Raw genomic sequence first — 23,769 nt, 5'->3', positions numbered from 1 at the left:
GTTTACACGTCTTATGTTTATGATTTATGTTTTATTTCTGTGGAACAGTTGTAGACCATATTCCATCCTTAAGATGAGCTTAAAAGCAAGACATACTGGCAAGTAAGAGAGTGAAGTGCTCAAGGAATTAATACATTGGTGTGATATACATTAGTGTGACAGGTTTGATAGTTGGAAATGCTCTGGAGTTTAACCAGGATTTTAGTAAAGGTGGATCTTGGGTCTGATACATGTTTTATTTGCTTTTCAGATCTAGGCAAGCTCTAGGTCTGTAAAGGCCTGTTGCCCAAGATCATATCAAAACTTCTGATCCTGGCCCGGGGCCGGGGCGGGGTTGGGGGGGTGGTGGGCAGGCGCCTGGGTGGCACAGTTGAGCGTCCAACTTGGGCTCAGGTCGTGATCTCACGGTTCGTGAGTTTGAGTGCCACGTGCTCAAACTGTGCTGACAGCTCAGAGCCTGGAGCCTGCTTTGGATTCTGTGTCTCCCTCTGTGTCTGCCCCTCCCCTGTTAGTGTGCTGTCTCTGTCTGTGTCTCTGTCTCTCTCAAAAGTAAACATTCAAAAGAAAAAAAATTTTTTTAAGTTCTGATCGTGAAATTTGTACATTGAAAAAGGCAGAGGAGGTGCAGATTGCTTTTCTTTGTAGAAGTAAAGTTGAGTTTTGAAATGTCATTCGGGTGGACAGTAGCACACCTTGCCAGATTCCTAGTGCACATATACAGCCTTACTTGTCAAACTTAGCATATATTGTTGGTCAAACTGGAGTCTAATTTGTGGGTCACCCACCCCATTGTTGCAGTGGGACAATACCATCAGAGAGGTGCATCTGAAATTACTCTTCAAACCTCCACCTGTTCTGGTCGTTTTGGAGGGCAAATCTTGGAAGCAACTTCTGACCACTTATCTTTCATAAATACAGTGTACTTTCAGAGTTAAGATTTCATTTTTTTTTTTAATCCTTTTTCTCTTTCAAGGATCTCATTTTCCTCTGCTGGTGATTCCTTTAAACAAATGTTTCTCGTTCGATTTGAACAATTCATCATAGTCATTCAGATGGAGTTACAAAAGTCTAGGCTTTGTTTAAATGATTGAAACAAATGATCAAGTCCATGAATTTATGACTAGCATAAAATAGATGGGGTAATTTGTGTATTTGTTAAGCTTACCTACAAGGATTAGCTCTTTTTTTTTTCTTTTTTAACATTTATTCATTTTTGAGAGACAGAGAATGACAGAGCATGAGTGGGGAAGGGGCAGAGAGAGGGAGACACAGAATCTGAAGCAGGCTCCAGGCTCTGAGCTGTCAGCACAGAGTCCAACGCGGGGCTCGAACTCACAAACTGTGAGATCATGACCTGAGCTGAAGTTGGACGGCTCAACCGACTAAGCCACCCAGGCGCCCCGAGGATTAGCTATTCTTAAATTGAATTTCTTGTTTCTTCTTAGGATTCACTTGCTAACTCTTTATGAACTTTAGCCAAGTGGCTCAATTCTAATATTCCCTTTACCACTTGAAAACTAGGCCACCTACCTGCTAATACTTGTGAGAATGAATAAATCAGTAGTTTCAAAAGTATGGTCTGTGGACCCCTACCCCAGAATCTCAGGGGGTATTTGTTAAAATGAAATTTCCTGTGCCACAACCATATTTGCTGAATCAGAATCTTCTAGTCTATTAGAATTACATAACAATGATGATAGGCCAACATTTCTTCTCATACATTCATATTTTTTTAAATTTTTTTTTAACGTTTATTTTATTTTTGAGACAGAGACAGAGCATGAACGGGGGAGGGGCAGAGGGAGAGGGAGACACAGAATCGGAAGCAGGCTCCAGGCTCTGAGCCATCAGCCCAGAGCCTGACATGGGGCTCGAACTCACGGACCGTGAGATCGTGACCTGAGCTGAAGTCAGATGCTTAACGGACTGAGCCACCCAGGCGCCCCTATTCAAGCATATTTAAAAGTAGAATAGAGCAGGGGTGCCTGGGTGGCTCAGTTGGTTGAGCGTCCGACTTTGGCTCAGGTCATGATCTCACGGTGTGTGAGTTCAAGCCCCGTGTCGGGCTCTGTGCTGACAGCTCGGAGCCTGGAGCCTGCTTCAGATTCTGTGTCTCCCTCTCTCTCTGCCCCTCCCCTGCTCATGCTCTGTCTCTCTCTGTCTCAAAAATAATAAAAACATTAAAAAAAATTTTTTTTAAGTAGAATAGAACAAACCCCCATGTACCCATTATCCATTGCGGTAGGCTGAATGATGCCCCCCCAAAGATGTCCAGGTCATAATCCCCAGAACCTGCGAATATGTAATAGGGACTTTGCAAATGTGATTCAGCTAAGGATCTTGAGATGGGGAGATTATCCTGGAACATCCGAGTGGGCCCAGTGTAATCACAAGGGCCCTTCTAAGAGGGAGGCAGGAGGCTCGTGGAAGTAAGAGGCTGGAGTGATACAGGGAAGGGGCCTCATGGCGAAGGAATACAGGTGGCCTCTGGACACTGACACAGGCAGGGATATGGAGTCTCCCTGAAGCCTCACACAGAGGGAAAACACAGGAAAAGGAGAAAGTGTTAAAGCAAGAGCAAGCAATTAGCTTTCCCAGCCCTGGAAGTGCTTGGGACATTTGGCTTTTTGACAACTCTTGCAGAGTTAGTTTGCAGGTTTTTTCCTGGTCTTGAGATTCTCCCCACTGCCTTCTTAGTGTCCAACTTAGCTGTGATCTTCTGGAATCCCGTAAGCAAACAAAGGTAATACCAAGTCAGAATAAATAGAACGTGTTACCAGAAGGCTTTGCTTTCTTTCTAGTCCTGCCACCAAAGGTCTCTGTGTACCTTTGGTCTGGAAAAAAACACAGGGGCCTAGCTTTGGAATAGATTTTGTAAGAGAATATTCTGGAAAAATTAAATGCTGCATACCTTCTGGCCAATAAAGAGCAGTGAGTGACCAGCCTTCCTGGCCACCTTTAACATGCATCTGTTGTCATCTCTACTTTTTGAAATTTATCTTTAAACCCCAAGTTAGTAGTTTTTAATACACCAGGGGTTGAGCTCTGGCTATACCTGTACTCTCTCAGTTGGAGAAGAGAAATTCCATTCTGGAATTCCTGGACTGTCCAGACCAGTCTGATTTTGATGTCCAAACATTATGGTTTTACTCTGAGTTTCTGTAATGAAATTTCCCCCTCTGCTCCTGCTTCAGCCTCTCGTTCCTGGCAACTTCCTCTCTTTCAACTATGAAAAGATGGTTCTTTGGGCAGTGAAGAAACAGCTCTAGACGAGGAGTCCCAAAACCCAGGCTTCAGTCCACGTTCTGTCACCCACAAATCTCTTCCTCTCGGGGCCTGGATTAACTTATCTGTAAAAAGAACTAACTTGCCTGATAGGATTGTTGTAGGAATTAAATTATATAATGTGAGAGTGCTTTGAACTATAAAGTCTGATCCCGATGTTGTCTAATTATAATTATTTATTTCTAGAATCCTAGAATATTATTACAGCTCTTCATTTTACAGATGGGGAAGCTGAAGCTTAGAGGGAGGAAGTTTATTCATTAGGGTGGTTAATTTTATGTGTCAAGTTGAATTGGCTATGATGCCCAGGAGTTTGGTCAAAATCCAGTCTAGGGGGAAAAGAAAAGCCAGTCTAGGTGTTGCTGTGAAACTATTTATAAATGTGGGCTTTAAAAAAGAGATGATTCTCCATAATGTCTATAAGCTTCATCTAGTCAGTTGCAGGCCTAAGAGAAAAGACAGATACCTAGAATAAACCTCTTCCTGCCCCCCTCCCTGTTTCTCCCTCTGTATGTGTACACGTGTGCATGAGCACACACACACACACACACACACACACACACACACACAGCCTATTTGTTTTTCCTCTCTGCAGACTACTTACTAACACATTCCTCCTTTCATTCATATGGCAAATATTGGGCACCTACTGTGGGCTCTGTTAGAACAAATGAGACAGGGTCCCTGTCCTCAAGTAGGGAACAGACAAGTGACTTCCCAATTACGGCTTTGTGTGATCAGCATTGTGATTTGGGTCTGCTTTGGGAGCTTTGGGACCACAGTGAAGGAATGCTAAAATGGGTAACCAAGAGCTGTGAGGCGCAAGATGCTTTCCAAAAGATGAGACCTGAGTGAATTTTGAAGGATGAATGTGAGTCAGCAAGTCAAAGAGAGGGGCCGGGCATTTCTAGCTCTATGGAGTGTGGGAAAGGGTGCTAGCATCTGCCCACCTGAGGCTCTCAGGAGTTCTGGAGCTGGAGCCAGAGGGAGTTGAGAGACGAAGGTGGAGCGGTCCACAGGGACCTGTCTTGGAGAAGGCCTCTTTCCTGAAAATCACAGGGAGGCACACTGGGGATGAAAGCAGGGACGACAGAAACCCATGTTTTAGAAAGATACTGATGGCTTGTCGGTGGAAGCTGGCCAGGAGGGGGAGTCCAGCAAGGAGCCAAGGGAGGCCTGAGGTAAGGCACAGAGGAAATGCAGCAGAGGGGCTGGTGGTGAGATGTCTTCATTCACTCACACAGCAGGTATCTGTTGAGCATCTGTGTGAGCCAGGCACTCTGCCCGGTGACGGGGCTCCGCGATGAACACAGACACTGGAGCCGTGGAGCTTGGTGGGGGAACTGGAAGGATTTGGTGTTGATCTACCGGAGAAGGTGGGGTCAAAGACTGCTTCGAGATCTTTCGACGGAGGTCAGTACCCACCCAGATGGGGAGCCCTGGAGAAGGAGCAAATTTGGGGCCAGATAAGTTCAGTCTGGGGTTTGTCGAGTTTGAGGTGGGACAACCAGATGAAACTGTCCAGGTGATCATTGATCTGTTAGTCTGAGGGGCCAGAGAGTTAGGCACCTGGGAGAGAGACTGGGAAGAAGCTGGCGGTGGCGGGGGTTGGGAGAGGAGGGGGGAGGGGGCAGAATGAAATCAGGCAGGAAGAACGGACCTCAGGCTAAGAACCTGGAATTGTATGCAAAGTGTTCTGTGTTTGGATAAATGTGGGTTTCCCCCACCCTATGGTGGCTCCAGAGCCATCATCCTCACATTCTCAAAGGGGAGAAAAGATGCCCCCCCAATTATGAGCCACTGAGATAAAATGGGGTGAGCAGATGGCTAAAGATAGAGACCTAGGGAGTAGCAGCCTTTAAAGGGAAGCAGAGGAAGAGGCCACTGAGAAAAAGGAGGAGGAAGCCAGAATAGCGCCCCATCATGGAAACCGCAAGAGAGGAGCATTTCCGTGGTGCAGAGGGCAGAGAAGACAGATGCAAGCAGTTGGACTTGGAGTTGAGAAGGTAGCCCAAGGAGAACTTGGCATAGAAGCAGGCTGTTTTCATATCAGGAAGACTGAGATGCGACACATGTTCATATGCTACAAGGAACAACCCAGGAGACAAGGGGAGCCATCTCAGGCCACCAGGCTCCCAAGCAGCATCAGTACCCACCCCCCCACCCCCGCACTTCAGGAAAGCAGTGGCCGTGCCAGCACAGCAGTGGCTCCCCCAGAGCAAGAGGAAGCCAGTGACAGGTGAGCGAAGGCAGCCCTGTGCAGCTTGGCAAGTAGGATTGTTCAGGAGACTGAAAACCTTGATCCCAGGAGGAGTAACCGAGGACCGGGGAGTTGGGCAGCTTGAGAAGCCTCAGGGGGCAATGGTTAGCTGTTTTCAGATGAAGAACTTTCCTGGGACAGAGGGAACAGATAGGTTTTCTGCACCCAGGACTAATATAAAGAGAGAGATTTTATTCAGCAATGGAAGAAAATTTCTAAACCTACAGCTACTAGGAGAGATAGCAAGTTCCTCGTCTTCAAAAGTGTGCAAACAGAAGGCAAGGCTGGTACATAGAATCCAAACATCAGGTGGGAGTTAGTGTAGATGAACTTGAAAGTCCCCTCTAGGCTGGGCAATCTCTAATGCTTGTCAGATTTCCCTGGTCATCTCAAAGGTTTCTGTGAAATGGGCAAAAATACTATTTTGATTCATTTTATTAAAGAAAAATCATGCCACATAATGCTTATGAGGTTAGGAGTAGAAAGGGGTGATATAACTTGACAAGACAGCACATCTAGCAAGTGGTATAGCTCCTGGGAAGAAAATCACTGGCTTAAGGTTGGATCAGTGATTCCTAGAAGTTCCAAGTCCTCCACTTGAGGACACTGTTTAAAAAAAAAAAAAAGAAAAAAGTGCAGATAACCTCCACCACTCCATTCTGACTCTCAATTGCTGTTTGGCCCCAGGAACCTGCATTTTAATCAAGCAGCATTCCCCCTGCCCTCAGAATCTTAGGTGCAGGTCCCAGGACTCTTCTTTGGGAAACGGATAATGGCACGAGAACAAAGATCCTCTAATCAAAGTGCTCTGTAAATCTCTGTGTGCTGTGCAGATGGGAAGTTGGGCTCCACTGTGAGGGGGCGGGGTGGGCTTGCAGGGAAAGTCAGGGTGTAATCTTGGACTGACTCTCAGGTCCAGTATTTCCCACAGCACTGAGTGGGCTAATGGGGAATTTTGCAGGACTTAATCTCATTCATTACCATCAGTCCCATCTGTGGAGACCAGGAGGCTTGAATCATTGCCTCAGTCTCCCAGCCTATAAAATGAAATTGCAATGGTTGGACCCTGGCTTCTTGATGAATGAGGTAGAACAAATCTGCAAGTGACTGGGGCTGGAAAACTCTAGGAAAGTGCCTCCCACTGCCTTGCTCAAAGGATTCAGAACACAGCCAAGATGTAATAATGGGACCAGCTTTGCCTTCCTGCCTGGAACAAATAAAAAACCAGGGAGGATACATGAAGCAACAATTTTAAAACACGGGACATCAGACCATGAAGGGTAATGATGGTTGAGACTGAATGCTTTCTCAAGATCAGGAACAAGGCAAGTACGTCTAGTCTCACTGCTTCTATTCAACATTGTAAATGACCACTGAAATGAGAGAAAAAAATGACAGACATCCAGATTGGAAAGAAAGAAATAAAACTATCCTTTATTCACAGATGATATAATTATCTATATGGAAAGTCTGATGGAATCTACCAAAAAAATATCTAGAACTAATGAAAGAGTTTAGCAAGGTATATATGATTGATGTACAAAAATTGTATCTTTATACAATTAGCAGTGAAAAATCAGAAATTAAAATTTGTAAATGCCACTTGACATCGAAAACCATAAAATGCTTAGGGATAAATCAGACCAAGGATGTACAGACCTGTATACTGAAAACCATACCACATTGCTGAGAAAAATTTAAGGAGAACCAATAGAGATAAATGTAATCATTGGTAAGAATGCTCAGCAATGTTAAGATGTCAGTTCTCCCCAAAATTGGTCTGTAGTTTCAATGCTATTTCAATCAAAATTCCAGCAGAACTTTTCTGTAGAAATTGGCAAACTAATTTTAAAATTCATATGGAAGTGCAAAGGACCTAGACAGAATAGCCAAAAAATACCTTTGGAAAAGAACAAAGTGGAAGGACTGATACTGCCTGATTTCAAGGCTTAGTATAAAGCAACAGGAATCAAGACAGTATGGTATTGGTACCAAGACAGACTAATAGATTAGTGGAACAAATAGACCACAAATATATAGATTACTGATTTTTTTTTAAGTTTATTTATTTTGAGAGAGTGCAGGGGAAGGGTGGAGTGAGAGAGGGAATGAGAATCCCAAGTAAGCTCCATGCTGTCAGCACCAAGCCTGATGCAGGGCTTGATCCCATGAACTGTGAGATCATGACCTGAGCCGAAATCAAGAGTCAGGTGCTCAACCGACTAAGCCATCCAGGCGCCTCTATAAATTACTGATTTTTGACAGAGACGCAAAGGCAACTCAGTAGAGAAAGTATTGTCTTTCCAACAAATGGCACTGGAACAATACCATGTGCAAAAACAAAACAAAAAGAATATTGATTCATTCCTTGCACCATATACAAAAATTAACTCAAAATGGGTCATAGACCTAATTGTAAAAACAAAACTATAAGCCTTCTAGAATGCAGAGGGTAAAATCTTTGTGACCTAGGGCTAGGCAATTATTTCATATATACAACACCAGAGCATTATCCATAAAAGAAAAAAATCTGGGGCACCTGGGTGGCTCAGTTGGTTGAGCATCCAACTTTGGCTCAGGTCATGATCTCATGGTCTGTGAGTTCAAGCCCCGCGTCAGGCTCTCTGCTGACAGCTCAGAGCCTGGAGCTTGCTTTGAGTTCTGTGTCTCCCTCTCTCTCTCTCTGCCCCTCCTCTGCTCTCTCTCTCTCTCTCTCTCAAAAGAATAAATCAACATTAAAAAAAATTTTTTTAATGGAAAAATCTGATAAATTGGACTTCATCAAAATAAAAAATTTCTGCTCTTGGAAAGGCACTGTTAAAAGAATGAAAACACAAGCCACAGACTGGGAGAAATATTTGCAAATTACACATCTGATAAAGAACATGTGTTCAGAGTATATAAAAAACCGTCAAAGCCCAGTAATGAAAAAACAAGCAATCTAATAAAATAAAATGGGTAAGGGATTTGAAGGAACCCTTCACCAAAGAAGAAATATACATGGCAAGTAAGCACATGAAAAGATGCTCAACATCATCAGTCATTAAGGAAATGCAATGTAAAATCACCCTGAGATGCTGCCCCACACCTACTAGAATAGCTATGATGAAAAAGGCTGGCCATACCAAGTGCCGGCAAGGATACAGAGCAAGGGAACTCTCCTGTTGCAACGGTGGGAATGTAAAATGATACAACAACCACTTCGGAAAACAGGCAGTTTCATAAAAAGGTAAACATCCAGCCATCTCACTTGCAGGTATTACCCCAGGATAAAGGAAAAGTCTCATGTCCAGATAAAGATTTGTACATAAATGATCATAGGGGCTTCATTTGTAATAGCCCAAATTGGGAGTAATCCAAAATCTATTAACAAATGAATGCGTCACTGAAGAGTGCCTCTCTTCAGCCTGGAGTGCACCAATTGTGGCAGATTCATACAAAAGAATACTAGTCACCAATAAGAAGGAAGGCCGATCAGGCATGCTACAACATGGGTGAGCCTCATAATAGTTATTCTGAGCCAAAGAAGCCAACCCAGCCAAAAGGGTATATACTATGTGATTCTATTTCTATAACATTGTAAAAAAAAAAAAAAAAAAAAAAGGACAGACTATACTGAAGAAAGATAATCACTGGCTGCCTGAATATGAGAGTAAGGACTGGGGAGAGTGAGGGTAAAGGGTGATGAATATGTTCACAATCTTGATTGCAATAGATTCATGGGTATGTACCTATGTCAAACTTATGAAAATGTACACTTAAAATATGTGTAACTTGGGGCGCCTGGGTGGCTCAGTCGGTTGAGCGGCTGACTTCGGCTCAGGTCATGATCTCGCGGTCCGTGATTTCGAGCCCCGCGTCAGGCTCTGGGCTGACAGCTCGGAGCCTGGAGCCTGTTTCGGATTCTGTGTCTCCCTCTCTCTGACCCTCCCCCGTTCATGCTCTGTCTCTCTCTTGTCTCAAAAATAAATAAACGTTAAAAAAAAAATTAAAAAAAATATGTGTAACTTATTGTATGTCAATTATACTTCAATAAAGCTATTTTTTATAAGTGTTTTTAAATGTTTATTTTCGAGAGAGAGAGAGAGAGCAAGAGGGGAGGGGGTAGAGAGAGAGAGAGAGACAGAGGATCCAAAGCATGCCCTGTGCTGACAGCAGAAAGCCTGACGCAGGCCTTGAATTCGTGAACCGTGAGATCATGACCTGAGCTGAAGTCAGACGCTTAACCGACGGGGCCACCCAGGCGCCCCGCAATAAAGCTGTTTTTAAAAACTCATTAACATATACTTAAGATCTATGCCTTTACTGCATGTAAGTTATACCTCAATAATTTTTTTTTTAAGAGGATTCGGAGAAATCACTTCTACCTTGACCTGGAGTTGCTGTATATCCCTCAGAATCCCAGTGACACCTAGCAGACAGTCAGTGCCACTTTGAGCTGGTCCCAGTGTCCTCTTGTCAAAAGCCTGGCTGGGCTCTGAGTTTCTCACCACTTCCAATACCTGTGGTTCAGAGAGTCCAAGGATGGACGGAGAGTCCTGGGTGAACAGTGACCACAGAGGGTTAAAGCAGACCAGATTTCCAGTGCAAGCCCTGCAGTGAAGGCTGAGCCTCTTTAAATTTCATCCGTCTGTCCCTGGGTGCAGGCGGGGGGTGGGGAGCCGGGGCCAGGGAGATAGCAAATATTGACACTGGCTGCCTGGGTTCTCGATTCAGTCTGTGGCATGAAATCCACCATTCTGTCCGTGTGAGCCAGTGGAGGGACCTGGCTGGCCGCCCTGGGCTCTGTGGCTTTCTGGACCTGGCGTATGAGTGTTGTCTGGGAGGTTGCTGTGGCACCTGCCTCTTTCTGAAAGGACGTACCGATAAACAAGAAAAGAACAAACGCCATTCTGCCAGGGGCAGCCACCTCCTGTTGACAGGCCGGTTCCCCCTGGCCTGGCCTTCAGCTCTCTCTTCCAGGGAATCCTGGCTGAGGAAGAGTGAGACGTCAAGGGGCAGGGTGGGGGGTACGACAGGCTCTGGATCTGGACCTCTTAAGGTTTGATCCTGGCCACGTGATCTCAGGCAAGTAACTTTATCTCTCTGTGCCTCTGTAAAGTGCGAATAAGCAAACCAGGTTCCTGGAACGTTTGCGAACACGAGGGGAAATGAGATACAAGGGACAAGACGTAGATAAGTTTGTGACACTGCTTGGCAGATACTACATGCTGACTCAATGTTGCCTTTTAATAGTCACTAAAGTGAAAGGTCCCTGGCACAGTGCTTGGCCCTCCCCTTTCTTCTGCTTAAATCTTTAAGGTTTCCCAGCGGGGTTCACATTCTGGATCTCACTTTTTCTTCTCAATGAGCCTGCAAGATAGTTTGACGATGACATCATGATTCCTGATGCACGGAAGAGAGACTTCTTTGCAGCCCCTCCTCGGAAGGAAGAATCAAATGTGTTCCTCCTGCTAAAGACCTCTGCCAGCACCCTGCAGTCTCCAGAGTCAAGTTTACTCCCTGCAGCCCAGAGTCGGAGGCTCTTCCTCACACTGCAGCCACATACCGTCTCACATTCCCTCAGCCACCGGGTGCCCTGCCTGCACGCTTCAGCCTGAGCTACCCTGTCCCTGCTTCCCACTTGGCTCCTGCATGGCCCTACTCAGGCATCACCACCACCAGAAGCTTCCCGGTGTTCAACAGCAGACTGCCACAGCTAAGTGCCCAGGCCCCTGGCTCTGCCCCCGACCGGTCGGAGGGTTAAGCTCTCACTTAGAACTGTGCATGCGTGGCTCATAGTAAGCACTCATCAAGTGCCAACTGTGTGCACCTGGAAAGCTGGCTTTTAGTCCTTGCCTTGCCACTGGCACCCTGCGTGGACTGGGGCCAGTTTGTCCCAGCCTTGTTTCTCTGTCCTGAGAAAGGAAGCATCTTTCACGTGCTTCCTAGGGGCCCGTGGAGGGGTTTGGTGGAGAGAGGAGGGTAAAATGATGTGCAAACAGTGGGGCCTCCGGGCACTTTCTTTTTTTAAAACTTTTTTTTTAACATTCATTTTTTGATAGAGACAGAGCCTGAGTGGGGGAGGGGCAGAGAGAGAGGGAGACACAGAATCTGAAGCAGGCTCCAGGTTCCGAGCTGTCAGCACGGAGCCCAACGCGGGGCTTGAACTCACGGACCGTGAGATCGTGACCTGAGCCGAAGTCGGACGCTCAACCGACTAAGCCACCCAGGCACCCCGAACGGGCACTTTCTGAAAAGAACCGCGGCCACTGAAGAAGCCCAGGACTGGATGACCACTGGGGTCCACATGCCTCTACTCTGCAGGGCCCAACCATGGCACCAATAAGAAATGTTTCCCTGGCGGGAACCGGGCACTCTCCTGCTGCCTGAACCACTGAGGCTGACTGGTATGAGCAAACTAAGGGCATATTCCCATGGCCTCCTCCCAGCAACTTTGTTTTCAACAGCCAGGGCTCAGGGCATTGGAAACACATTATATCTGAGTGCTGGAATGTGCCTCTGGAACGTTCCTTGTTCCTTTCTTCCCCTGGAGATGGGTGTCCTGTTGGAGAAGGCATGGCCCAGGGAGGGAGGACTGGTACTCCTTCTCAGGCCTCTGGACTCCTCTATCTCCTTTTCCCTTTCCCCGTGCCCCCCCCCCAACCCAGGCACCCATAGGGACCTCCTCTCCCCTCCCCCCACCCCACTCACATAGGACCCTCCTCTCCCCACTGCCCCCCAATGCTCCCATAGGGCCCTCCTCTCCCTGCCCCCACCCATGCTCCCATAGGGCCCTAAGGCCCAGGTTTCCCCACCCATAAGTAGCCCTTGACTACCCCCTCTGCCCAGTTGGTCCAAGTGCTGGCATCTCTTTCTTGGATTATTGCAATTAAAGTTCATCAGAGGTCCAGAAAACTTCCTTGCTCCTTGGCCCCGATGATGCCCACTGCCCTTAGGATGAAGCGTGACAAGCTGTGCCCTGAGGGATCACATCCCTCTTCGCCTCCTCACCTTGTCTCCTACTGTCTCCTACCCCCAACCCATGCTTTGGCCTCTCTGGCCTGCTGGGCATTCCTTGGCTGAGCTGTGCCCTGTCACACACCCATACTTTCATTCACACTGGCCCCTTGGAGGGGAATGCCCTTCTCCTCCACCTCTACCCCTGGAAATTCTCCTACCCTCCAGAGCCAGCCCAAGTGTCCTTGCTCTGGACCAGGTGTCAGAAGTGCCTCACTTGTGCCATTAGTTGGAATGAAGCTCAGCCAAGGGTGCCAGAGCCCTGGGCCGACCATCCCTCAGTCAGCATCCCTGAGGCACCTTGTTCCAGGAGCTGGTCCTCAGGTCGTCACTGTCGGGGACATGATTGTATCCTCACTCCCCAAAGGCCTCTCCTTGGTGCCTTGATCCCAGCATTTCCTGTTGCCCATCCATCCCTCTACGTGTGAGGTGCCTCCCCCATGAGACTCTGTTCCTTGTGTGCTGGGATCCAGCTGTCTTCACTCTTGGGTGCCTGGCCCTGGCTTGGCCCACAGCAGGTGCACAGAGGCTGTGCAGTGAGTCAACGGATGAACTGGAGCTCAGCAATCTCTCAGATGCTCATTTTCAACTCAAAACTCACAAAAGACTGCTATATAAAACCAATTAATTTCCAATGGAGATAGTCTGTCTCCTTCAACAGGAACCCTCTCGTTGGCCAGATTCTAAGTCTCTCTTTTGGAATAAGGGCAGGCCACATTCTGCCCTTCAAGCTACCTTGTTTAAATACCCCACAGAGATTCTGTTCCTGGCCAAGGTATAATCACATTGGTAGCAGGAAAGGCTTCAGAGCCTAGAGACCAGAGACCATGCTTGAGTTCCAGTTCCAGCACTGTCTTTGCTGTATGACCTGAGCAAGCCATTTCTTCCTCTGGGCCTCAGTTTTCTCATCTGTTCAATGGGGATACCGTCCTCTGTCTGGCTATTGTGAAACCAGAAAGTATTCAAAGAAACAGTTCATTCACTCAGACACCAGCACCAAAATATAATACCTACTTCAGGAAACCTGGGCTGTTTGGCTGGGCAGCTGGTCACAGGGTAGAGGGTGGGGAGTGGTAGGTGGAGAACGGGCAGTGAGCAGCTCCTCAAGCTTCGCTTTCTCCTGACCCTCTATTCTCGGGCTCAGAGCCTCCGGTGACAGCTTCCCAATGGCTGAATGGCCCATACCCTGCCTCATATGCAATCTTCTGTGATCAATCAGTAGCACTCGCTGGGATTACTGTGTTGAGAAAAATGCTAAGGCTGCACGTGAGCCCGGCCGTGTGTCTTAGGTACCAGAGGGGCAGAAAGTGGCATACACTTCACATGTATGTTCCATCCCTAAGAGCTAAATTCCTTAGCTTGGTTTTTTAAGGCCCAGACTTAACCTTTTTCTAAGGGGTGACAAGGTCAGGATCTGCAAGCCTGTCTTAGGGCAGAGGAACATATTTCTTCTGTGTCGCCCAGAAACAGGCCCAAAATCATGGAGGCAGATTCCATTCATCTTAGGAGCTGCCTATTACAGTAGTGAGCCCTTATCACTGTAGGCATTCAAGGAGAGGCTGACCAACTTGAAGGCAGGAGAGGCAGTTTTTTAAGAGAGGGAGCAAGCAGGGGAGGGGCAGAGTGAGAGGGAGAGAGAGATTCTTAAGTAGGCTCCATGCTCAGCTCAGAGCCTGGTGCAGGGCTCGAACTCACGACCCTGAGATCATGACCTGAGCCAAAATCAGGAGTTTGAGATTTAATCGACTGAGCCACCCAGGCGCCCCCCAGGAGAGGGGATTCTTGTTCACAGGCAGTGGTGCATGGTCCCACTAGATGATCTTGTAGCCTCCTTCCTGCCCTCGCGTTCTTGGATGTGATGCTCGTGTGAAGGGTTATGAGTGCCGTTCCAGCCAGCCTCCCAGCCTGGCCCGGGTGGCCCCCTCAGGGTCCAGGACAGGAGTATTCATCAGACCAGTCGGAGCAGTGCTGCTTGTGGTCACGGCACAGGACCCTTGGGATGCAGTCACAGTACTTGAAGACAGTGGAGGGGCAGCGCCACCAGCCGGGGCCACAGGGTGGGCATGCAGTCACTGTGGGCACAAGAGCCAGCAGAAGGGCCGCTGCTGTGTCCTGGAGTGCCCTAGGCACCCACCCACCCCTGGCTCTGAAATCTGCCATAGCTCCCCATAGAGCCACCCCATCAGACATGGGTCGCCTGTATGCCTTATCTCCCAGTGGGAGACAGAATTTAGACTCCCCAAATCATAGGCTATGTGACCACACACAGCCTTACCCTGTCTGAGCCTCACTTTCCTCATCTGCTCAAGGATGTTATTAAGGAAGATAAGCAAAGTGCCAGGCCCATGGTCAGCGTGGGATATTAAGGGGAGCATATTGTCTCCCGCAGCCCGGCTTCCCTCCCCCGCTCTGACTCAGCCACGCCAGCCAACTTATGGCGACTCTCGGAGGATGGCTCACAGACTTCCTGCCTTCACCCTGTACCCTGGGCCTCCAGTGTGCTTCTTGCACACTCAGCATCTGCCTGTTAAAACCTGCTTGAACAGTGCCTCTTCTGAGAAGTCTCCCTTGATTCTTACCCCCCACCCCCACCCCCCACTGACCACCCCGCAAACCCTCTCTAGGGTTTTTGGAACCCAGCACTTCCTTTTGGCATCAACGTGATGTTAGTCCTGAGGGTAGGACACATGTTTGACTCCTGACTATCCCCCAGCAGAACCTGGCACCAGGGCCAGCCCCTAACAGTGCTCGGAACACGTTTGTTGATTGAACAATGGGGGAGAGATTGAAAGGAAAGTCTGGGCAGTGAAAGAGCTTCAGACTTGGAGTCAGGAGACCTGGGTTTATACCCATGCTTCTTTCCTATCACTTATTCTATTAAGTCCCTTCTCTGGCCTCAGTTTACCTACATATGAATTTGGGGCCAGTGATTCCTATGCTGCTTCCTCACAGGGCTTTTGGGAGGTACAGAGGGGATGAAGGAAACTCGGGTTCACATCCCAGTTCAGCCATGTATGTACTCTTTGCGTGACCACCCTCTGGGCCCCAGTTTCCTCATCTGTGCCCTTAAAGGTGAGCTCCCCACCACAGAAGAATAACCCTCCAGCAGGAGCCACCTGGAGTGGTAGTGAGCACTCCGCCACTGGAGGCATTCAAGCAGGGGTGGAGAACTTCATGGTATGTGAGAAGGGGAGGTAGGGGGAACCTCTGAGATTCTCTGGTCAACTTCTGCCCTTTGGCCACTGCCTGGTCACCTGCCCCAGCCCGGCCTGTGCCCAGACCCTTACCTGGGCTCAGTTCATCTGAGCAGTCCCCGCAGTTGTTAATGCCATCACACTTTTGGTCCGAGTAGATCCAGGAAGACGGGTCTCCACAGCGGGCCACGAGGAAGCTGGGGAGGCTCTGGGGCACATCCCCTACAGGGAGACAGGTGAAGCAGGGGGAAGTCCACATCCGGCCTCCAGACATCTATCAGGAGGTGGATTGTCCTGGCCACCCTGGCAGTTGCCAAACGGGCTCACAAGGAGGTTTCCTGGGGCGGAGGTCACGTCAAGGGCAGAGGAGTGCTCTTTCCCTGTCTGCCCAACAAGATGCCCAGAGAGTGGCATCTCCCTTCCTCATTTCCGGCTTGGCTCTGGTGCATGCCCACCCCACACCAGGGCTTGCACTATTCCTTCCTCCGGAAATGTCCTTCTTGACACCTCTCCAAAACCATCCCACTTTTAAGTCCAGGTTCAAGTTCCTTCACCTCCAGGAAGCCTCCAACAGGAACATAACAAGAGTAAACATGAAATCTTGCATTTGGGCGCCAGAACTCAGAGGATGTGGGTTCACATACTTTGTGAGAGGGCATCAGAGCACCGTTCTTGCAAGTGGGTTCTGTGTTAGAGGGGTGAAAGGGCTACCAAAAATTCACATAAACTCAGGCCACATCACGAGAGACCTTTGGAAGTGGAAAAGCCTTTGTTCCTTGGACAAGCCAGGGCCAGCCAGAAACGTCATGGATGCTTCTGGAGCCTGACCAGGGAGAGGGGCAAGGGTAGCTGGTGTGTGTCCTATGGTGTGCTGGTGGAATGGAGAAAACCAAGCTTGAGGGGATGACTGTAGGAGTTCAGAGTGTGGCCCAAGGAAGGAGACTCTCACGGTAGGCGAGAGAGCAATCTGCAAATCCATGCAGTGCCACCATCATGGAAGATAGATTAAAATGTGGTTCAGATGAGAGAACAGAGTTGGAACCAATCAAGGATGCTGCAGGGAGACAGCTCTAAACTTGGCACAAGGGAGACATTCCCATGGAAACTATGTGATGAAGGAGGGGAGCAGTGCCTCACGCTGTAGTGAGCCCCCCATCCTACACGTATGCAAGCAGAGGCTCGGTGGCCTTTATTGGGTTTGTTATGAGGGCATTTGAGCATGAGCTGGGACATGGACCAGATGACCTTTAACATCTCCTCTAGTCTAGCGTGTCCACAATAAAGTGACCCTTTCCCCATCCGCTCCCCCCGCCCCCACTCCAACACAGTAGACTCTCCCTCCTACATGGAAAGTGCCTCGTCTACACAGCCATGGTTTTTCTCTCCTGAGTACTGTCAGGTCTCTAAGTTCTGGGACCAGGTTTTCCCACTCATTCACTCATTCCATCATTGATTCAGGAAATCATCCCAGATCTAGTCCTCTGCCAGGAACTGGAGCCCCCAGACCAAGTAGACCAGGCCTGCCCTAGAGGGGTTCACAGTCTGGTGGGGGTGGCCAATGTGCCAATGTGAATAGGGCTGGGACAGGGGGAAGCACGGGGGCTATGGGAGCCCAGGGGAGGGAATTAACCTACTTTGAGAGTCAGGGAAGGTTTCCTGGTGGAGTTAACATTTGAACTCTCCCTTGAAAGATGGATACAGGTTCTCAAGGAGTGGAGATGCCCAGAGCGAAGACCTTCCTAGCATGGGCACACATGTATGCATGTGCCTGGGACAGGGTGAGGACAGTGCTCCTAGCTGAGGGTCCCATACAAGCAAAGGCTGGGGGACATGAAGGTGCCTGGTAGACTGGGGACTGTAGAGCTTCAGTATGGCTGCAGGGAGAACAGAGTGGGGAGGCAACCACAAATGGGCCCTGGAGGGGCCCACTCGGGGCAGGGCAGGACTGAGCAGGTACTCACAGCACATGGCCTCGTCCTCATCCTCGCCCTGGGCACAGGTGCGGACGCCGTCACAGACCCTGCTGGCTGGGACGCAGCTCCTCCGGTCGTGGCACAGGAAGCCTGTCCTGTTCATCAGTGTCACACAGGTCTGGACGCCTGAGTTGGCAGGGAGAGACACCAGAGGCTCAAGAGCGGTGCTTACAAGGACATCACGAGTACCTGAAGCTGAGCCTTACACTGAGCCTGCCCACAGGACCAGGTGTGACCCTGGCGGGATGGTGACGGAGATGAGGTCCAAGCCCCCACTCTACCATTTGCCAGCTGTGTGACCTTGGGCAGACTACTTGACCTCTCTGAGTCTCAGATTCCTTGTCTGTACAATGGAGATCAGAGCACAAAGCCCATAGGACTGCTGGAGAGATTACATGAACGCTTGTGTATGAATGACCCTACCACAGAGAGCAGGCAGAGTGAGTCATGGTTCCCTCCTTTACTGAGAGCTTAGGGCCAGTCCCATGGAGGCCCCTGAGGGCAGCGTTCCAGTCCATGAAGTGGTTTTAATGGTGGAGGTCCTGGTGCCAAGGTCAGGTTGGCAGGAGCAATCTAGTGGGGCCTGCTGGGGACCATTAGGCCACAGCCCCTTACCTGTGGGCACAACTTCATGGGCTGCAGAGCCCTTTCACATTTGTACTCTACCGATTCCCCAAAGAGCCCTGTGAGGTGTCATCATTAGCCCCACTTTACAGATGAGAAAAGTGAGGCTCAGACAGATGCAAGGCCCAGTCCCGCCGCTGATAGCCCAGGCCTGCTGGGGCTGGCTCTTCCCTGAGGCTGAGGCTGGTCCCCCAGTGTCCAGCTGAGAGTCTTCTCTTCCATCCCACTGGGGGGAACACCCACCCCGTGGCTGCTCCAAAGAACTAAAGGAGAGAGACTGGCAGACAAGTGGGGGGTCGCCCTGGCCCCATGGGCTGTGCCTGTGTATATATACGTGCGTGCAGGTTGGAGATGGGATCGGGGCTGTGCACGTGTGTTTGGGCACCCATGAACCACGTCTCACCTCCCAGAGCTAGCTTGGCTTCTAGGAGGGGGACTGACTCTCAGAGATACTCACATTGTCACACATACATACACACAGTGACACACATGCACATACTCAGACATGTGCACACACATGCACACGAACACACACACAGACACCCACACACACACTGACACACACATACAGACACACGTGTCATTCACAGGCACATGAGTGCAGCTCCACATGTGTTCACGTCTACCGTCAGTGCCCGTGTTCTTGCACAGGCACATAGAGTACTGTGGATTTTACCCCCTACCCCCACATTGTCCCCTTATACCCCCCCACCTGGCTCCAGAGACCTCTCTCAGAAATGACACCCCACCCCCAGCTTAAGCCCCTTCCCATGGCTCTCTGGATGGTGACCCCTCCCCAGGACAGCCCTGAGGCCCTGGGCACCTGCCTTGCCCCCTGCTCTTGTCCTGGGTGTCCCCTGGCCTCCTGCAGTCTCTCCTTCTCCTCATGTTTCCTCTCATCCCAGGGACTCTACACATGGGGTTGCCTGTGCCCAGGACATTTTTCCTGCCACCCCCTCCAGTAACCAGTTCCCATTTTTTCTTCATGGCTCGGCTCCCTTTCACCTCTCAGGGCACCCACGTGACTCCTAGACTGGGTCAGTGCCCCTGTTCCAGACTGGCAGAGCCCCCATTAATCCTGCCTTCAGGTGCTTATTTGATGAATGTCCTTTAATCTCCAAACTGCGAGCTCCACGAGGCAGAGACTGTGTTGGGGTTCAGCACTGAAGTCAGGGCTGCAGGGATGTACCAGACACGTCCCTGTCCTTTATGGTGGAGGCAGATACACAGGTAGACGGCACCTCCCAGGATAGCCAGGCCAGGGGAAGAGGAAGTATGTGGGGCTGTGGGGATCGAGACACATGGCCTAGCCTATGGGCCAGGGAGGATTCCTGAGGAAGGTGATGTCAGAGGTGGTCCTCTCAATAACTCCTATCACAGATGTGCAAATGGCAGCTCAGACGTGCATGTGGGCCGTGTCTGCGCACACACCCTGGGAATTGTCCCAAAGCCTGTTCGTGGAGCAGCCAGCGGCGTTAGGATTCCTTATCTCCCTGTCCCCAGATCCCCTCCTGGTAAGTCCAGCCCACCCTCTCTTGACCACACTGACCTGGTGTGCGCGGGGGGAGTCCAAGGATGGTGACCAGGGCGATCAGGGCTGCGAGAGTCACCAGAAGCAGGAGCAAGAAGGCTGAGAGGCAGGCGCCTCGGCGTGAGCAACAGAGGGAGCCAAAGCCTATGATGTACGGGGTGGGAAACCAGTGACCAAGCAGCTAGGGATCCTAATCCCTGGCCCCTATAGGTGTGCCTCCCCTCCTAGGGGTGCAGGGGCAGGAAGGGCTCCCTGGAGGAGGGGGTGCCTGAGCCTTCCACGATGCTCCCGGTCCTGCCTGTGGGCCCACCTCCACCAAGCACCCATCCCTCGCCCCGGCCAGTAGCTGGCCAGTGATAAACATGTCAGAATAAACATCCCAGTCACTCCTCCACTGCCCTCACCCAGATGTCCTCCCTCGAGGACTTCTCCTCAGGGGGCCAAGAGAGATGCCCACCTGCTTGGTGAGCCCCTGCCTGGGGAAAAACTAAAGCGGGCCTTCATAGTCACTAATTTTCAAAAAGAACCTTTATTTTATGGATGAGGAAACTGAGGCTCAGAGAAGAAAATGTCCAGGTCACCTTGTGCAGAGCTGGGACATGAGTCGTTCCCTTTGCACGATGCCAGCTGATTGTCCATTCTGGAGCCAGCCAGGATGCAGGTTAGGATCCCAACTGGACCATACTGAGAAACCACTTTATTTTTCTAGGCCTCTTTCCTCATGTGGAAAATGGGGGTCATAATACCTACCTTAGGGTTGTTGACAGAGCTAAGCTAAGCTAGTTAACGGATAAGAGCAGAGCTTGGCACATAGTAAGTGCTCTAAAGGTTTTAGCTATTATTGTTTGCTGAGCACCGACTATGTGCCAAGCTGTATCTTTTTTTTTTTTTTTTTTTTTTCAACGTTCTTTTTTTTTTATTTATTTTTGGGACAGAGAGAGACAGAGCATGAACGGGGGAGGGGCAGAGAGAGAGGGAGACACAGAATCGGAAACAGGCTCCAGGCTCTGAGCCATCAGCCCAGAGCCTGACGCGGGGCTCGAACTCACGGACCGCGAGATCGTGACCTGGCTGAAGTCGGACGCTCAACCGACTGCGCCACCCAGGCGCCCCTGTGCCAAGCTGTATCTTAAGCACTGTGGAAATAACTGTGAGAGGAGACATCCTGCTCCTTTAACTTCCCTGGCTCCTTTAAATTTTGCTTCCTCATGAAAATAATGAATGAAAGCTTTATTAAGGACCTATGAGGTGCCCTGCTCTGTAAAGGACAGAAAAACAGTAGTCATGGCTCTGGTCCTTATGCCCTGAAAGCTTGTTGTTGTACTTAGAGGACAAGGCATGGATGGGGAAAAGGAAGAGTGTGGGTGCCCACTGCTGTCCTGTCCTCTGGGCCACAGTTATTGCAGAAAAGGGAGCGAGACGGGTCTTAGGCATCTCTAGGTCTCCAGGGTCCCGTTGAGAGGCAAGACACACAGTAGGTGCTTTGTGACCACTCTGACCTAGAGATCCCAGAGATACGGGAGGGCCGCCAGTTCAGGTGAGTTCATGTCACTTCCCTCCAGTCCACTCACATTTCCGGAGCTGCCTACTCTGTGCTTGCCCGCCTGTCAGATGGGTACCTGGACACGGGCAGCTCCGGTGCCAGGCACTAAGTGTCGAGCAGGCATGAGCAAGGTGGCATGGCTGCTGGACGGAGGGGTGTGGGAAGCACAAGTGGGATTTCCACAGGCAGGTGAGGGGAGGGTGCAAGGACAAGGCATCCCAGGTAGAGAGTGTAAGAGTGAAGGCTTGATGGAGGGCGCGCGGGGAAGGGCAAGTGGCTGGAGCCCCTGAAGGTGTGCCCTGGGGGAGGAGCTAGAACAGGCGATGTAGCATGAACTGAAAATCCCCAACCCCCGCAGTCCTGGTCGGTGGCAGACACAGAGTAAACTCCGGTAACCAGGGAGACAGCAGGGAGCCTGGTCAGCCAAGCAGCTGCTCCTCAAATATTTGTGCAGCACGGGCTGCGGGCGGGGTGTCGTGGGAGACGCTTGAGAACCATTGGCGGCACCAGGGCCTGAGCCCAGGTGAAGATGCCGCTGGGCAAAGCTAAAAAGCCCTCGGGCGCCAATCCGTTCGGGACAGACGGGAACCCAGACTGTCTGTTCCACAGCCACGCCCACCGGGAGCCGCACTGGGAAATACACAAGCCCCGGTGTGGAGCCACAGGGACGCAGGGGCTTTGCCGCCAGAGGAACCCCAGTTCGAATTTGAACTCCACCTCTCCCACCTCCCAGCTGTGTGGGATCCCAGTTTGGCCAAGTTCCCCAAACTCCCTTCTCCTCAGCTGCCCCGTCTTGTTACTGCCCCAAACAGGACCCCTTCCCGGAGCGGCCTGGGGATTAAAAAGAGGCCATACAGTGCCAGGCACATACTAGGGGGGTTGATTGTTTATAGCCATTATTATTATTATTATCATCTACCTCTCTGGTTCTGTTTCCTCGGTGACAGAAGTGGGCCAAGACAGGGCTCAACAGATGTGTGTTCCTTCCTTCCTTTAACTGCGTAAAGGGAAAGCAAACTGTGCTGGGTACACCGTGAGTCAGTGTCACAATGGAGGTGCTAAGTATGTGATCCTGCCCACTTTATCCCTCAGAGGTAAAGAGCAGAGCCCAGGTCATGCACTCAGTCAGGACTTTGGCTCCAGAGCTCTTCCCTCTATAGGTTACAGGGGGCGCTGTATGTGGTGCGGGGTCTGTGATAGGCAGCGCACAGTAGGCGCTCAACGAACGCATGGAGAGAAAGAACAAGCCTCTTAAGCAGGTGACCGTCAGCAGGGCTGGCCAGGAAGCTGGGAGCTGGTGACATTAGCATGGGGGCAGAGGTCCGAGGGACAGTGGGAGCGGCGGGGAGCCCTCTTCATGCGTGTGTAGCCATGGCCCAGCCTCAAGGGAGCCCCACCTGGGAGCCCTCTGTCCTTTACCTTCCCCTCCAGGGAGGGCTTTGGTTCCAGCAGCAGCATTGCCATTGCCATCTCCCTGCCCAAGAGACAGAACGGGTTTTCAGAAGGGTCACAGAGAGTCTTCCATGGAACCACAGGCCCCCCTACACCAGCGTGCTAAGTGTCTCAGACCTGCTTCTCGATTCCACACCTGCGCCTAGACTGTGCCCTCTGCCTGCAACGCCTTTCTCTCCACTTGGCAAACATTCCTCCTTCAAACTGGCTTGGGCTCCTCCTTGGAGGGGCTTTCCTTGCCCCCTCCCGTAATGGTGATGGCTCCCTCCCCTGGCCTCCTGTCCACCTGGCTCCTCTGTCCCCCTTCCAGCACCCACCACCCAAACTGTGCAGCTGGTTCACCTGCTGGGCCCCCTACAATCTGGGAGGGAGCCTCCAGAGCAAGGGGGACCTGGGCCACCTCAGCACCTCACCACTTTACTGCCCACTCCTTGCCCCGGGGTTGACTCCCCCAGGTCAGGAGCCATTTTAAAGCTGTTCTTGGGGCACCTGGGTGACTCAGTTGGTTGAACAACCGACTCTTGATTTCTGCTCATGTCATGATTCCAGGGTTGTGGGATCAAGCCCCACGTTGGGCTCTGCACTGAGCATGCAGCCTGCTTGAGATTTCTCTCTCCCTCTCCCTCTGCCTCTCTCCCCTGCTCACACACTCTCTTTCTTTCTGAAATAAAATTTGAAAAAAAAAAAAATCAATCCATCAATCAGCTCTTACCTGGGGGAAGATTTTGTTCATGTCTCTGGCCTCTAGCTCCCAGCTCCAGCCTCCTGGCACTGGGGACCCCATGCAGAGAACTCAGCGGGTTCCTGCCCTGTCACCAGGGGCAGTCTGGAGGAGGGAGGGTGTGAGGCCTGGCCACACCCTCCTTGCGGGCAGTCCCTTCCCAGGCTCCTGACTGGCCTCTCCCCAC

The 23,769-nt window shown here is 50.5% G+C and overlaps 1 protein-coding gene across 2 annotated transcripts; it reads right to left on the bottom strand.

Moving 5' to 3' along the window:
* Positions 1–14,267: 14,267 nt before the first annotated feature.
* Positions 14,268–23,769, bottom strand: LDLRAD1 (low density lipoprotein receptor class A domain containing 1). 2 transcript variants are annotated; one of them, XM_058695996.1, is made up of 6 exons: positions 23,574–23,755; positions 22,829–22,883; positions 19,885–20,010; positions 17,700–17,837; positions 15,832–15,960; positions 14,268–14,616 (listed from the first exon to the last, which is right to left on the bottom strand). In XM_058695996.1, exons 1-6 carry the CDS (start codon positions 23,643–23,645, stop codon positions 14,468–14,470), a joined length of 669 nt encoding a protein of 222 aa, XP_058551979.1. In that variant the 5' UTR covers positions 23,646–23,755; the 3' UTR covers positions 14,268–14,467. The 2 variants fall into 2 exon arrangements, with proteins under 2 accessions (XP_058551979.1, XP_058551984.1); XM_058696001.1 differs by lacking the exons at positions 14,268–14,616; positions 19,885–20,010 and having other exon boundaries at positions 15,838–15,960; positions 17,700–17,806; positions 23,574–23,769.

Source organism: Neofelis nebulosa, chromosome 2 (genome assembly GCF_028018385.1).
Source record: "Neofelis nebulosa isolate mNeoNeb1 chromosome 2, mNeoNeb1.pri, whole genome shotgun sequence".
Taxonomy (NCBI): domain Eukaryota; kingdom Metazoa; phylum Chordata; class Mammalia; order Carnivora; family Felidae; genus Neofelis; species Neofelis nebulosa.
This window is presented reverse-complemented; position numbering and strand designations above follow the sequence as displayed.

Bases quoted from the DNA above. Each gene is read 5' to 3' on its own strand.
- LDLRAD1 (XM_058695996.1), bottom strand. From the start codon at position 23,645: ATGGGGTCCCCAGTGCCAGGAGGCTGGAGCTGGGAGCTAGAGGCCAGA. The intron at 22,884-23,573 runs GTAAGAGCTGAT...TCTCTTGGGCAG, and splicing joins TGAACAAAATCTTCCCCCAG to GGAGATGGCAATGGCAATGC. The intron at 20,011-22,828 runs GTAAAGGACAGA...CGTACATCATAG, and splicing joins AGCCCTCCCTGGAGGGGAAG to GCTTTGGCTCCCTCTGTTGC.